Source organism: Lates calcarifer, linkage group LG24, assembly GCF_001640805.2.
Source record: "Lates calcarifer isolate ASB-BC8 linkage group LG24, TLL_Latcal_v3, whole genome shotgun sequence".
Classification (NCBI taxonomy): domain Eukaryota; kingdom Metazoa; phylum Chordata; class Actinopteri; family Centropomidae; genus Lates; species Lates calcarifer.
In genome coordinates, this window is record NC_066856.1 from 7,185,430 (window position 1) to 7,201,596 (window position 16,167).

Here is a 16,167-nt window from a genome sequence, read left to right on the forward strand (position 1 = left end):
TCAAAGTCACTGTGACCTCACAAAACATGTTTTTGGCCAAAACAACAATTAATGTGCTACTTATGACATAATTTCACACAAGTGTCTTAATAGAATAAAATGATGAAGTGAAGACATGTTATATCCCAAAGTTAAAGGTCAACCTCACTGTGACATCATAATGTTCTATAAAAGCAATTTCCTGGCCATTATTCAACACCATATCTCAGGGACAGAAGGGGAGATTTTTATTATAATTTCCTGCAACTTGATTGGTTGGTGGAGGTGTACAACCATGAGGTGGTTACAGCTAATTAAGCATAACCATGGTCTTTCACTGACTTCAACAATACTGTCGTTGGCATGCGCAGAATTTAAAAAATCTAATGTAAACCTGGGTTTTGCAGAATCATCCAATACTCACGGTCTTTTCTGACTATAGGGTTAAAATAATTTGTGAGGAGGACCTTGCAAGACTTTCTCAACTCCTTGGACCACATATTGCACGTAATCTTCCATTGCTCAGGTTGAGTTGTTCCCAAGGTCTCAGTAAATGTGTTTCTGCTAAATTAAGGTGCTCTGTGCTCTGGAAAATTTCCCTGACAAACCAATAGCCTGCCATTTTGATGCACCTGGTCCACAGCAGATCTCCACAGATCTCACAGATCACATCAGTGTAGTTTATTTGGCGAGGATGACAAGGTGCAAATCAAGCTCTCCTATTAGAAGGATCAGGCATGAAGGATCTTTAGTTAGCTTTATGCTGATGTTTTAAACACAGTATTTTTGATCAGTTTAAAAAAAAGTGGTCTGATTTCTTGATCTCATTTCCCATCCACTTAGTATGAACTCAGTGCACTTTTTAGAAATTAAAAAAAAGTCTATTATCTATTTTAAGTGACACTATTTAATTTTTTTGAGGAAAAAAAGAACACCTGATTTCTCATAGGAAAGGAGACACACCCTTACTTAGTTCAACACATTCACAAGACCTTACACTGTGTATACACAGGAGACGTACAGTGAGGCTTTCAAGAATATTATTGAATGTAGGTCACCAGTGTTTTGGCAGTGCTCAGAGCCCAACACAATCACTGTAGTTATGTGTAGAAAATGGAAGTATAAAATAGACTTAAAGCGCAAAAATATGCATTGGGTCTTTACATGCATATAGTGTGAGTAAAATGAGAGCCGTAATGCACCCTCTGTAGACAGCTGGATTAACTGAAGTAGGAGTGCATCTGCTCTCTGAGATGGATGACCAAAAAACATGGCTGAAACTCTTCCTGTATAGACACGCTACTTCTGGTATAACCAGTCGCATATATGTTAGCTTATGTTAGCTAATTTGACATACACGTAGATATTGTATTGCTGTGTCAGATTAAATTCTTAAATTCTGTGGACCAGACAGCACCAGGATTTCAATTTTGGAATGGCCAAAGTAATTTTGCCTGGGCCTTTTAATTACAAAAGTCAATAATGTTTTCTTTCCTTTGATGATTTTCCAAATGGTAGTCTCATAAAAGCAGAAATGAGTGATATAATGCTCTGGAAGGCGACTAGAGTGTCTGGTTGTTTGTGACACTTTAGAAATATTTTTCGAAAACATTTTCAAGTACAAGAAGCACACGTGGGTACATTGCTCAAATTGCGTATAAGTGAAATATATAATATCCTATCTATCATGTTTATTCAGATCGCTGACATTTTGATTATATTCAAGGAAATACTGTCTTGTTTGGATGATCTGGGTGGATTATTATCGGTCTATGCTTTCAAGGCATACAGAGACATTCAAGTCAGACAGGAGTTTTCAGATTTACCTCTCGTCTTGCCTACATTTGTTTTCTAGGTTCTTCTAGTTTCAACAGAAACTGCATTTGCAGGTAGAGTGACTGCATCTGCATTATTTAAAAACATTTTTATTGTATGTTTAAATGTTAGTTTTAATAATTAAAAAATAAAAATATAGAAAATACAGGTTCTCCCGTTCATTTAGGATGGGGCAGTTGTACAGGTACGTGGGCCCAGGCCCGTTAGGCCCACCCACAATGCCATGCCTGTGGGGACCAAAACTGTGTCCTATTCTGGTGGATGGAAAGTTTGGAGGCTAAAAGCCCTCAGTAACCCCCACTTTAAAACAGGCAGATATTATCTGATGACATAATTACTTTGGAGAAAACCTATGTGTAATGTTACCTGTAGTTAATTTTACCAACTGAGTGTTGATGAAGGGCGAAAAAGTATTTTGGCCTGGGGAGGTGGTTGTTGTTTGTTTTGCTCTGTGGTTGTGGGACGTGTGCAAGAAAGCAGGAGGGATTTGATGCAGACGGCCGTTCGCCAGCTGTCTCTTGGTTGGGCAGCATCAGGAGTGTGAGCTAAAGCACTGACCACTAACCACAGACCACATACAAGTCAGCCTGTCAACCACCACCAGGCCTCTCCTGCACAGTCCTGCTTTTTCTGCTTCACATCCAAGATTTGAATTTGTCTGTCTTCCTTCCTTCTACTTATAGCTTTCATCCCACTCTCCGCTCTTTTCTTATTCTTACTTTTCCATCATGCCTCCAAATTTTGCTGCTGCAGCCTCACAAACTGTGTCTGTTGACTGCTGTTTATCATTTTTACTCCAGAGGTTGTGGTTATCACTCACTGTCAGATTCACTTTTATCTCTTCCTCTGTCTTGTCTGCCTGTTTGTGCACTCATCCAGCCTGCCTCTTTCTATACAGACAGCCTTTTGTCTCAAAGTTTGACTCACTTGTCTTTCTTTCAGCAGATACACGTATACTGTATATGCAGATCCAGCATTAGCTGCTGGCCACCATTTTGGACCTGCCAAGATTGACCTGTAAACAAATAAATGGGGGTTAGGGTAGGTTTTAGGTGTGTGGGATCTAAACCAGGCCCTCTAAGCAGTAACTCTGCACTCTCCATTTCACATGCAGTGAGAAAAATAATATGCATCGAAACTAACTATTACTGTTAACGTCCAAAATACTAAGATAAGGTATTTTGATATGAAAACATGCATTTTAAAGTATCCTTTGCCTCTTTAAGGGGCATGCTTCTCAGTTTATGACAAGTCATGCTTAAGTGTTAGCCATTTTTAGACTTTTCTTCCAAATACTGACACGTATGACATGTACATTTTAATATCTTCAGTTCTGAATTTCAACTCATATTCACAAAACAACATTATAACTCATGACATATACTAATAACCACCCAGCAAGTGCAGACTGTGAATATAAGAACCATATGAACACATGTGAAAGCAAATAATTCTCAGTGTCAGGTGGGTGGTGTGTGTCTGTGCTTGTGTGTGGGTTGCTGTAATACCTACAGCAGCAGGGACAGAGCGGCCGAGCCACATGTTGCGGAGGTGGAGAAACGGGAGAATAACTCCTATGAAAGCAAAAAATCTCATTCTCTTTCTGTCACGAAGTGTCTCCTTCTCTCCTCCTCTTGTTACATCCCAGACATGTCTTTCCCTTTCTCCCCCCATTTTTTGCGCCTTTGGTCTCTCTATCTTCCTCTCTCTGACAACTGACTTTGTCTTTTTTCGTCTGGTCTTGGCGTCTTATCCGCTTCTTCCCCTGTTATCTTCTTCTCCAGTGTCATTTTAACTGGCATAAACTTTCTTTATATTGACATACAGATTTTGCTGTGTTCCCGTTCCATTCAGTTTATCCAATTGTATAAATCAATCAACCCCCCCCCCCCCCCCCCCCAAAAAAAAAAAAAAAATTCTTCCACAAAAAACATTCCTTAATCCATTTCCTTTGCTTTGTCTTCTTCCTCCCTCAAAACTTTCATTCATATGTTCTGTCTTTCTCTGTATCAACATTCAACAGTCATAATTTCCTCTCCTCTCCCACTTTCTCTTTCCACCTTGTTTCTCTGTTTCTCGTAGTAGATTAAATCACCCACAGTGTTTAGGTGAATCATCAGAAAATTTCCCCACTTTTTTCAGGTTTTCTGGTTAACCTTGGCCGCCTTGGTGTGTTTGCGTGTGTGTGTTCAAGAGGTTGAGAATGAAAGAGAAAATCGTGGACTGTTTAAATGAAAACTGACTTTGTTATTTTTCATTCCTTTGTGTATTTTCTCATGAAATGGTGACCCAACGATGAGAGTGTGGTAATAAAACAAAACCATAATTTACACCTACAGATTAGTATTCACTCATGTATGATACTTTGGCACTCTTTCTCACATTTTCCAGTGAACACTGTTGCACCACATCACCAATATAATCACTTTCTCCCCATCTTTAGAATCACTTTGAATAAATTCCTCCTTGAATCATCCAAATATAAATCCCCTTTCCCTTCTGTGTGTTCCTATCTCAGAGCTCACATCATGGTCGATTAGCACAGAGGTTATGCCCCTTGTATATAGAATTCCCTTTGATTTTAGATGCAAAACCTCAGTGGCTTTCAATCGAATTTCAAGCTGAGAAGGTCGGGAAGCAGCTGGAATGCCTCTTAGCTGCTAATAGTGCGGTTCCCAGGCTGCTTTGCATCGGGCTGCGGTGATAAAGTGTTAGATATAAGAGATGTGAGACTGTGGCTCTCTGTATATTTCATAGTTTTAATTGCTTGTCTTCATCTGGACATTGTTCAAAACAACTCCCTTCCCTGAGATTAGAAAAAAAAGATTTATTTCACTTGAACAGGCTGGTGAGTTGTTCAGTGAGCCGCCTTGAGTGCCTTGAGATTTTGTTAGGATGTGACGGGAATAAATTTCAAAAGAGATGTGTCCTGTGAATTTCATTAAAACCCCGATAAAATGAGTGCATACATTTTTCATCTCAGTGAAAACTGTTTTCTCCCCTTTTCCATTCCTCTTGTGTGATTATATTAGGTTTTGTAACATTTTTGAGGAAGTGTAAAGTATAAAAAGTTGCAAGTTGAATTCTAGGACCAGACTGTCAACACCCTTGTTGCTTCAGTGGAGCTAGTTACTGGAAGAAAGTGGCCATACTGGACAACTCCTAGATTGTGTGTATATGTGTGTTTAGGCACAGTTCTGGCTACTCATTTTTTTATTAATAGCTGCAAGGAAGTTAGAGGAATGCACATGTTGCATTTATATAATAAGGCTCCCAAGTTAGAACTTCAGCTTTTTAGTACAGGTGTACTCAACAGACAATACAGCAAACATAGTAAACATTATTTGATGTGGGACTCTTTCTACAATAAGTTAAAAGTTTATCAGAGTTTTTGTGCTGAAAAGCCAGTAGACTCCTAAATAGGAAACATGAAATTTGAAGCTGTTGGTCTTAAAGCGCGGGGGTGTTGGAGGGAGGGTTGTAAAGTCATTTAGAGTACCATGACCTCTGCTGAAGGCCTCCGCACACACATTCACAGAAGCTTAGCTGATCTATCCACCCCTCAACGCAAGACCAGACCCAGTATCACACACAGTTACTGCAACATCTGTGCGTTTGCGTGTGTGGCAGCTTGTGGAGTAAGATGATGAAATGGCCGCTGTCACATCTGATAAAAGTCACACTGACGCCGATGTGAAGAACGACTCGTTGTCTTGGTGGTTTCCTTTGCTTCAGTGGAAAGTGTTTGAGAACTGAGATCCTTCAGTTATCATAATTTGTTTTGACCAAGACACAGTGCACAGATTTTGATTTTTCCTCATATGCAATGAAGCCAGAATGTCATGTCTTCCCTCCCCAGCACTCTCAGCTCAGTGTGTTGCTTGGGTTCAGCATTTACATGTAAACTTGTAAATGTCTGGGGATAAGGAGAGCTTTGACCTTCCTAGGTGTGGGTACAAGGTGGGGCTGGCATTTTTTGGGAGATGGCTATGACTCAGGGAGTAAAATGTGTCATTGGGCCATTTTGGGTTGGTCCTTACATCATAAAATTAAACCAGAAGGTTTTCACAAGCCTGGCACAGGTATAAAACAAAATTTCTGTTACCTCAGGTTTGGGCTGTAAAAGTATCCAAGTGAATCTTCAAAATAAAATGAAATGTCTGTCAAAAAAAAGCAAACATATACATGTATACCAGCCCTTTACATGTATTAAATATGTCTGAAACTGCTGGACATAAGCAAATTATGAAGCCGTGAGTTGAGTTAATGTAGGAAGAAAGAAGACTCCACAATGTTTCCAGTTTCCATCTATCAAGTCATCAGGCAACATTGATAAAGAGACTGAATGTGTATATGTTTTCTCTCCTACTAATTTTCCTTCCTAATAGTCATCTGAGGTTGCACTTTTAAAGCAATAGTTAGACATTTTTGGAAATTGCAAACTACTGCTTCTGTTAAGCTAACCAGGTTAGCTAGTCTGGCTGGAGCAGCTGCAGCGGCAGTAGCAGAAGATAAATGTAGGTAAATGCATGATGTTGGACATTTATGTTCGGTCACACCGCAGTATACATCCAGCTGTTTCCCAGTTGGCCTGCACTTAGTAGAGTCTGGTGGTAAAACCACAGCCTGCTGAACCTCGCTGCACTGAGTGGAAACAAGAGTGGAGATGATGGATTGTGCATATAGTGTGTCTGGTAGTGTCTAGCGTACAAGTAAGTATTTAAATCAGTGAATGTGATGGAGTAAGAATAGAGTGTATTGATGTGTGTTTTCAGTACTTGAGCATTTATGTTACCAGTTTTTCGTGTGTTTCCGTGCAGAATATAGCACATATTTGCGGCTTAGCGTTTACTGTTTATGTCTGCGTGGCTATTTCTGTATATGACCTTCTAATTGCATTCAACATGCCCCCTCTTTATTCACTTCCCTTTTCTCGCTCTGTGTGTCTGCTGACAAACTGACTCTGCAGGCCCTTTGCTGTGGGAGAAAAACCTCTAGCTGAGACAGGAACCAATTCCCCGGAGAGCACATTATCATTATGATGCATATTGCACTTAAAAGCATAGAAGGGAGCATTTTGTTGGTTTTTGTCATTTCACGCTGTCAGAAGTGGTTGCAGAATGTCTCTAAGTTTGCTACCACTGAAAAAATCATGGGCTTTTGCTTTGGACTGATGATAACAGGGGTTTATTTAGGGAAACTGGGAGCCACGAAAACCTATTAGACCTTAACGTATAAAAGATGGGATCGTTTTAAGCCTTCTATGGTTGACCTCAGTGTAGTGTGTGAGAAAGATATACACTCATCAATTACTACTTTATATTTACACTGAAACCCAGTCTGTTCAAGGCAGTTTCATCCTATTTGTAGAAAATACATCATGAATATGAGACAAGCCATTGAAAATACATTATAAAGACGTAATGTTGTAGAAGACGAATTGCTCTGTTTAAGTACAAATCCAGTCTAACCATGATTTCTTCTGATGAGCAGAAGTAGAAAACTTGCACAACAGCATTTTACTTCATGCAGAGAGAGTAAATAGCTAGTTTTCCACTTGTCCTTGTGTTATCTTTCCCTGTCTCTTTTCTCCATGTGGATAATGTTGTGACGCTACGTGTTTGTGTGTGTTTCCATCCCACAGTGGAGTACGACAGCGAGCTCTCCCCACAGCGGCGTCACCACAAGGAGTTTAAGTTCAACCTCTCACAGATCCCTGACGGTGAGGCCGTCACTGCAGCAGAGTTTCGCCTCTACAAGGAGTGTGTGAGCCACACCTTCCGCAATGAGACCTTCCTACTCAAAGTGTACCAGGTGGTCAAGGAGCACCCTGACAGGTAACCCACACGCATTAGTGATGAGCTTTTAACAAGGAAGATAACAGGTTTCAATCACCGCAACAACTAAGAAATGCAGAGTAGGACTCTCATCCCTCAATAACCTCTGCTAAACCCTGATTTCCCCTTAAATGTTTTTTCCTCAAAGAAAATCAAGTTTATAACCTTTTTAACATGTCCATATTGTATTATATTACACGATGCAAAACAAATCAAGAGCAAAATAAGCAGTCAGTGGTATGCCTGAGTATATCAATCTATTTTAACACAGAAATCATTTTATTGTTTTTGTCAATTTTGACATAAACACTCACAGTGTAGGCTGGAAAAAGTATGTGAACGCTAAGGCTAATGACATCGACAGGCTAACTGGAGTCAGGAGTCGGCAAAGCTGGAATCTGGTCAATGAAATAAGATTGGAGGTGTTCAAGGAGGATAAAAATAAGCCCAGAGTCACAGCTAAAGGCTTAAAAGAGTAATTGCCGCTGGTTTTAATCTGGTCATGAATCTACCATATGCAAATCGTGGTGCATGTGTCCTCCCATGGACACCACAGAGGAAGCCACTGCTCTCTGAAAAAAGCATTAATGTGCAACAGAGGTTTGCTAAAGAGCACCCAGACTCTCCACAGTTGCACTGGGAACATGTTTTGGAATAGTTTTTTTTAGTTTTTTGTGGATTAATGAAAATAAGGTTGAATTGTTTGGGAAAATATGCAATGTTAAATATGGTGTAAAAAGTGCACTGTATACCAACATGAAAACATCATCCCAAAAAATGAATTCCCAAATTTACAAAGGCGTCTTACAGGATAATGTCAGGGTGGCTGTCCACCAGCAGAAGCTCAGTAGAAGTCGGGTGATGCAGCAGGACAAAGTACATGACTTCAAACAAGTAAAATCCACCTTTTGGAGTGGCTCAGTCAGAGTGCAGAATGTAACTTTATAGCAGTGCTGCAGAATGAGCTTAGAGAGCTGTTCACACTGGACATCCTATAGAATATGTCTGAGCTTAGGCAGCTCTGTATGAGGAATGGTCCAAAATTCTTCCTGAACAGGTCTGATCAACAGCAGGTGTGCAGGTCTGATCAACAGCTACTAAAAGTGCTTGTTGAGGTATGACCAGTTATTAAATCCAAGGGTTCACTTTCTTTTTCTTCCAGAACTGTGAATGTTTTTTTTAATACAGTCATTTTTAATACAGAAAACCATGCAACGCCATGGGTTCACATGCTTTTTCTGTATGTACTGTACGTAGTTAGTTAATAAAACCCAGAATTTTAAAGAATACAGAATTATATGTACATACATATACTTTCAAATAACATTTATTATGCAGGTTTATCCTGAAAAGGGTCTTTTTCCTCATCTCTTCATCTTTCTCCATGTAACTGGCTAATTTAACTGTAAGCCAAATGAGTCTTTGTACCAGATCATAGTTAACAAAAACAGTTTCTGTTGTTATCTTACTAAACAAAATACTGGTTAGTTCTCAGGGAAAAACACACACACACACACACACACACATACACAAAATAACCCCAAAATGATACTGTATACAAATCTCAACGAGACACATAAAGATCTGCTCAGATAAATTACATACAACATAATTCTCAGCACCATATTTCATCATCCTAAAACTGTGCAATTTTGGTTTTCTTGTACATAATTTTAGACACATTTCCCTGTACATCAGTGTGACAAATTTGGTATCACTGGAAACTCTGGGATCTTGAGTGAAATGTTTTGTGGGTTTTAACAGTACTTGTCCATACAGCATGCATCTGCATTAATCCACCCCTGAGTGGGTCCAGTAGGTTTACTGAGGGTTTACACTGTGGTTGTACGAGGAGTCTACAAATCAACAAGAAATAGGCAGTCAGTGAAAACAGAAAGTGTGCTCAGTTCACTTCCTCTGGACACAAAACTTTTTAAACTGCCTCTCCCTGTGGGTTTTGCTCTGTCTCTCTATCATTCTCCCTGTGTTACACAAACTCTGTGCTCCTACCATGTTTATGATGTAAAATCAAACAAAACCACGTCTTACAGAAATAGCACAGTTTCAAAATCCTCCCGTCCCGCAAGTGAGCACAGCTAATACATGCCAAACATTTACATTACGTCTGCAGGGGTAAATAAACATCCAGTAAGATTTCTGAATGATATTTGTTTTTTTTTTATCAAGCCTGCCCAGTGAGAAGCAACACTAACATGAAGAGAATTTCTGATAAATATTTTTAGCAGCTTGTACAGCCCAGTATGTTTTATCAGTGGATATACACCGAAACAACTTTCTCTTTGAAAGCTGTTGATGTATAGGGAGCTATTACACTTGATTAATAATATTATTTTGTGCTGGCTAACATCAAGACACTCCACACTGGTGGGATGTCTAACACCAGATGTTGCCAGACTGTAGTCCGATTCTAAAGCTGATTCACTCTGAGGTCCTTGGAGAACCTCAGCTATAGATACTGGCAAGCTATATTCTTCTGTCGGTCAAAAGGTATCAAAAGCTACTTATTTGCTACATTCCTCTATCCCTGCAATGGCTGGTTTGTGCCCCCCAGCCTGGCAGTAAGCCCTTTTATTTTTGTAGATATTTGGAGATTAAAGGACCCATACATCTCCAATTTCTGTATTACTGTAAGACAGGTTTTTGACCCTGCAGAAAATTACAGCCTGGATGGTCCACCGGGGAAAAATTGCTCTCACTGTGTTACATTCTTACCTTCATTCTCCTCATTGCTAAAAGTAACTCTTTTTTTTTTTTTAGGATTGATGGTTTGTACAAGACAATAATTTAAAGTCTTTGTTGTTGTTTTCCTCATTTTCCACCTTTTACGCCACTATATCTTTTGTAATTGCCCTGTCAGCAGGGAGCCTATTAACTTTCTCATGGCCCTCCTTCCTGTAAAAATCTGACTCCAGTTTTGACTCTAAGCTGTAATGATAGAGCACTTAATTAGCCTGACACCCTTTGTACTTTTCATTTGATTGGGGTGGTTTCACGAACAGCAGACAAGGAATGTGAGAAATTACAATGCCAAAAATCTGGCAGGCCTGACAGCGTATTGAGAAAGGGCAGTTTGCTGCAAATGCTGCTTTTAACGTCCAGAACCCAGGCAGCAACATTTTGCCAGTAATTATGCAGTGCCAAACAAGATGATTTAACAGTTTCTTTCCCCTTTTACATGTATTTGTAATAACTTGTAAAACGAATTGTAATATAGCGTATATTCTAATTCTGAAACCCTTGCTTCCAGATGTCTGACTTACATATTGCTTTAACAATCGAACAAATATGCCTTTTCAGCACTTTAAAAGATGAAAGCACACGCGATAACTAGGCCCGCTGTGAGCTACACTCTCCCACCTCGCGTTTTTAACAGCAGTCACCGACAAGACTTATAAAGGAGATTTATTGTGGCAAAAAACACAACTTTGACCCTCGACCTTATTATTCCAGTTCATTTAAGCAGTCAGTCAATAAGAACTTTTACAGTAGGCTCTCAGTAGCCTTCGCCCCACAGGCGGCTCTCTGATGGACCCCTGCCATCCTTCATCAGCAGAGGTGTGTGTGTGTGTCTGAGAGAGAGAGAGAGAGAGAGAGAGGAGGAGGAAAAACAGTGTGTAGAGGCTCATACGGAAGCCATCAGAAACACTCTCATTAATGACCAATAAAGAGAGGCTGCTGATGCATGACTGCAGGGGCATTTTCCAAACACCTGGATGATTACGAGGCTTTGATGTCGGCTCTGGAGGAGGGTCTGACAGACCCGACACTCTGTTATTACTACTGTAATGGGACAGTGGATGGATGAGCCCTCTTATCACTCACACTCTGTCTTTTCCTTATGTGTCCTCGGCTCTTTTTCATGAAATTCTCCATAGTCATGTTACACAGGTATTTTTCTTCCTGTTTGACACGTTCTGCAGTTTAAAGTTACTTAAAAATCCTGGCAGCAAAAGCCATGCTTACTGACTTGCTTGGCTGGTTTGAACTCACCATAGCCAACCAGAAAAACTTGGCTAGACTGTATCTATTGTCACAGTGCACAGGTCTCTTCCTTCCCATTTCAAATGCTTCACCTTTATGAATTTTATTCACACAAAATATTGTAAGTTATACTAACATAGCCCTCTCTCTCTCTGTCTAATTGACTGCCTTCTTATATCTTTTGGAAAATGTGCTAATATAATAACATGCTAAATTTGGCATGTTTAAAGTGACACGTGACTTTGGCATCTGGGTTGTCAGTAGGCATGGGACAGTATGAGAATCTGACAGTATGATAGCCTTAAGCAAAAATATCACAGTTTCACGGTTTCGTTGAAATAATAAAATAAGATAACATTTTTTAAAAAATAAATGCAGTCCCTTAAGTGAGCCTAAACCTGCAGCTCAAGGAGCTCAGAACATAAATACCTGAATTTTATGTTATATGACTAAAATATATGACTAAAAATTCATTTCATCTATTATTTTTAATCCAAGCTGTTTTTCTTTTGTATTATCTCCAATGTTCTTCCAGAGAGGCAGACCTGTTCCTGCTGGAGTCTCGCAGCCTGTGGGCGGCTCAGGAGGGCTGGCTAGAGTTTGACATCACTGCCACCAGCAACCTGTGGGTGATGAGCCCAGGACACAACCTGGGCCTGCAGATCAGCATGGAGACCAGCAGTGGTAAGGGATATGATCACATGCATCTTTTTTAAAATTTTATTTATTATTTCCAAAGCATACAGTGAACACAGTCTCATCAGCATAAATCTTGCCTTGCGTAGTTTAAAGGTGTTGTGCCCTCTCAAACAGGACGGAGCATCACTTCCAAGGAGGGGGGGCTTGTAGGACGTGACGGTGCACTGGAGAAGCAGCCTTTTATGGTGGCGTTTTTCAAAGTCAGTGAAGTGTACATCCGCACCGCCCGCTCCACTGGCGGCAAACGTCGCCAGCAGAATCGCAACCGATCCACGCAGCCGCAGGAGGGATCCAGAGGGTTGGGTCTAGCAGGTCAGTCTTACGTCAACTAGACTAACACTGAACTTTAACCAACCTCGTCTTGCAGATCAGTGGATAGATAGCATTTGTTTGAAGTCTGATTTAAATAGCCGTCTTTGAGACGCTTGATGAATTGGATCTGACTTCGGCTGAGTCTCTCTAATCATCCCCTGTCTGACAAAATCGTAGCCCAGGGATGATGTCCAAAATCTGTTTTTACTGTAGTTCCTCTGTATGGATTAGCTATATACCAAAACCTGCATCTTGAGGAAGGAATGTAGATTTTTCATAGCAATATATAAGATACAGTACTAATTTTTATTCATCAGTTAAACCCATGCAAAGTGCAGTAAACAGAAAAACCTAAATCAGATCAGTATTTCCTATAACCCCACTCCCCTCCTTGCAACAGCTCCGGGTTCTCCTCAGTACACCTGTACTCAGGTAGTTAGTTCCAGCATGTTGGAGAAGTTGCCTCAGTTCCTCTGTTGGATTCAGGCTGTCTCAGTGTCTTCTGTTTCTTCATGAAATCCCAGACAGATTCTGTGATGCTGAGACCAGGGCTCTTTGGGGGTCAGACCATCGTTCTTTATGATGCTGGCTATGTGTTTGGACTGTGTGCTACTGATAAACAATAAGGGTACAAACACCTAAAGCGCCTTAATTAATGAAGGGATCTGAGAGTTGGTTTAAGGTTTGGCTTTGAATTTAAGCTAAAAAGATTGTAAAGTAAAGCCTGAGAATGTGATGAGAGGTAGTCTTGGAGTGAGAGTGTAACAGAGAAAGGAGCTTAACAATCGGGGTCAGACAAAATGAGAAATTGTATGTGCATGATAGAAAAAAAAGTGGTAGACAATGCTAAAGAAAATGGTATAGACACAAAACAGTGCTCTACATAGTGAGATGTAGACCTCACCATCTGAACCTTCTCATCAGTCCTCCCACTCCTCTTCCTGTTCAGCAGATGAGGTAATGAGCAGGTATAAGCCTGATGTTATGAGCTCTGCAAGCTTTTCAAATTAAATCAAACCCTAATCCGCTCACCTTTCACCTGCTGTGTAATTCTGGCCAGACTTTATAGGTCTTAAAGCTAAGATGCTCATGTGAGGCTTCATTGTGCGACTACTGCAGTACTTAAGGCTAGGGCTCAGTGAGCCTGTTGTTAATGTCACTCTAATCCCTGGCTAATTTGACAGATGAAGCGTCATGTTAATATTAAGCCTTCACAGCTCGAAGCTTTAACTCTGCATCAGAGTACAACCTTGTATGGAGCAGTAAATAAAATGTCCCCAGCAGCAAACATTTTAAAAATTCTTGCTTTCTATAATACAAATGCAGGGGAACTACAATGTGGTTGAGATCAGGGAAACACTGTGCTTGTGGCAAATCAAATGTGGATAAGGTAAGCAGATAAAACACAAGGTTTAGGTTTAATGAAAGCTCGTGGTTGTAGCTAATAAAAAGGCGAGCTCTCCACCTCACTACAAAAATTGCACATTACTTCCTGCACTGTTGCATAACATTAGCACTGAATATAAACTGTGAGGTGCAGAATGGTCCAAAATAAACATAATTCCTTCAGCTACTGGACTTTATATAAGTTTAATCAGCTTAATCAACACAATTGTATTGTTCGCCATGGACTTATGTCAGAATTATCAGCCTAAAATCTTGATTTATTTGATTCTGCAAACAGAAAGATAGGTAAGACTGAGTTCAGGAAAGTTTATGTCATTCTATAGTCTACATAGCACATATTATTGCTGTTTTTAAACATTCTGTAAAGCTGTGTATCTGCTAACCCTCAGGTAGTCAAAGCTGTTTGGCCCGTCAGCAGCCTAAGTGCGGCACACCTGTTTTCTGGACTTATGTCAGACTTGTGATAAATGAAGTGCTAGAATCATTCCAAGTATACTTGTGCTGATTCCAGGGGCTGAGACTCTCTCAATGCTAGCCACAGTACTGCTAACTGAAGCTGCTGCTCAGACCAAAGAGGCTCAAGTCTGCAACCCCAAAACCTAGCCAAATCTGGGTCATAGCTGGCTTGCATTTGGTCCTCTGGTACCTGAGGACATCTTAGTACATTGACACACAGCCACAACTGGCGACCTGTGAAACGATTTACCTCTGCTTTGCTTCTTTCTGCTACTGTGTTTAATAGCTCTACCATCTGTATGGCATACAGACGTATTTGTAGGACAAGTTGGATTTGTTTTTACTGCTGCTCTCTAAAAATCCTTTGCTGAGATTTGTTGGCTCTATTTCTGTTTGTTAAGAGCATCTTCAGTGCCTTTCTCAGTAGGTAACTCTGTGCTGCTGTTGACACAAGAGGATGTCATTTGAATTCCTTTTGCTTTTTTGTGTTAGATAAAAGCTTTGGCTGAGAACAAGAGAACAGAGTTATCATTTGAAGTCAAGATGTTCAGAAGATGTGGCGATACTGGGGTACACTTGTGAATCAGACAGCTAATGTGAACACCATTTACTTATAATGTGGGTTAGCGTTTCGGTAACCAATGTCACTTCAGCTCTCTTCCAGTAGGAAAGATGATGAGGGAATAATTATGTCAAATGTAAATAAATTCATAATTAATAGCTTAGAGAAATAGTTTAATGCTATCATATAGAACAGTCTGCTATTCAGCTACTTCTACACACAGATTCACAAGGTAGGTCAACTGTAGTCTGCTTTTGTGTCCCAGTCTGTATCAGGAAGATGAGAAAACTTTCTGCAAAGTGAATCTGCTCAAAAAATCTGCTCTAACAAGGACAATCTGTTAAATATGCGTCCTGGAGGACTGGACTTTACATAACCCAAAACATCAAGACCTCTCCACCTCGCCACTCGGGACGATGGGGAGTGTAAATATTTAGATCCTACACAGGAAGCAGGGAGGCCCCCCTCGCGACAGCCGAATGTCCGCGGCCAGCAGCGGACTGCTGGATTGGATGGGATGGGAGGATCCGTGAGGAATTCAGGAGGGCATATGGTTTCAATACGGCATCACTCACTCCAGAGACAGGGAGGAGGACAGGACGGTTGGGGAGAGCATCCATCTTGTAGAGCGCTCAAAGGGAGAAACAAAATGTGGACAGTGTCCCCGTAGTTTGGCATGGAACTACAGTACATCAGCTCAGGCCACCACAGCTCCAACTAAAAGGAGTATTTCGCCAATAATTCACCCTGATACTTCCTCTGGAAAAAGGAGAGAGAGAGAGAGAGAGAGAGAGAGAGAGAGAGAGAGAGAGAGATCCAAGTCCAAAAGGCAGCAAAGTGTTTGTTTTAATTGATATAGTGTGCACTAGCTTAGACACATAGAGGCCTTTTAAGCCTTTTGGAGCATGAGTTACTTTACTCTGTGTGTTTTCTAAAATAATTTCCCTCCTCTGCCCAAATTGCCACTCATGACCTTTGTGGTTAACCACTGCACTGATTTGACTGCATTTATTTTTTACAAAGCGCAAAATTGCTTTGACAATTCACAGACTGGGCAATTTCTGTCTAACATCTTGC

At 40.5% G+C, this 16,167-nt stretch overlaps 1 protein-coding gene across 4 annotated transcripts in view; it reads left to right on the forward strand.

Moving 5' to 3' along the window:
• Positions 1-16,167, forward strand: part of bmp6 (bone morphogenetic protein 6) — an 85,483-nt gene that overhangs the window by 42,504 nt on the left and 26,812 nt on the right. The window contains exons 2-4 of one of the 4 annotated variants that reach the window (XM_051066945.1): positions 7,460-7,652; positions 12,190-12,338; positions 12,468-12,665. The exons of 1 other annotated variant lie outside the window; for it this stretch is intronic. In XM_051066945.1, the coding sequence (XP_050922902.1) occupies positions 7,460-7,652; positions 12,190-12,338; positions 12,468-12,665 (540 nt within the window). The remainder of the gene's footprint in view (positions 1-7,459; positions 7,653-12,189; positions 12,339-12,467; positions 12,666-16,167) is intronic. 2 more of the 4 variants (XM_051066948.1, XM_051066947.1) reach the window with 2 other exon arrangements.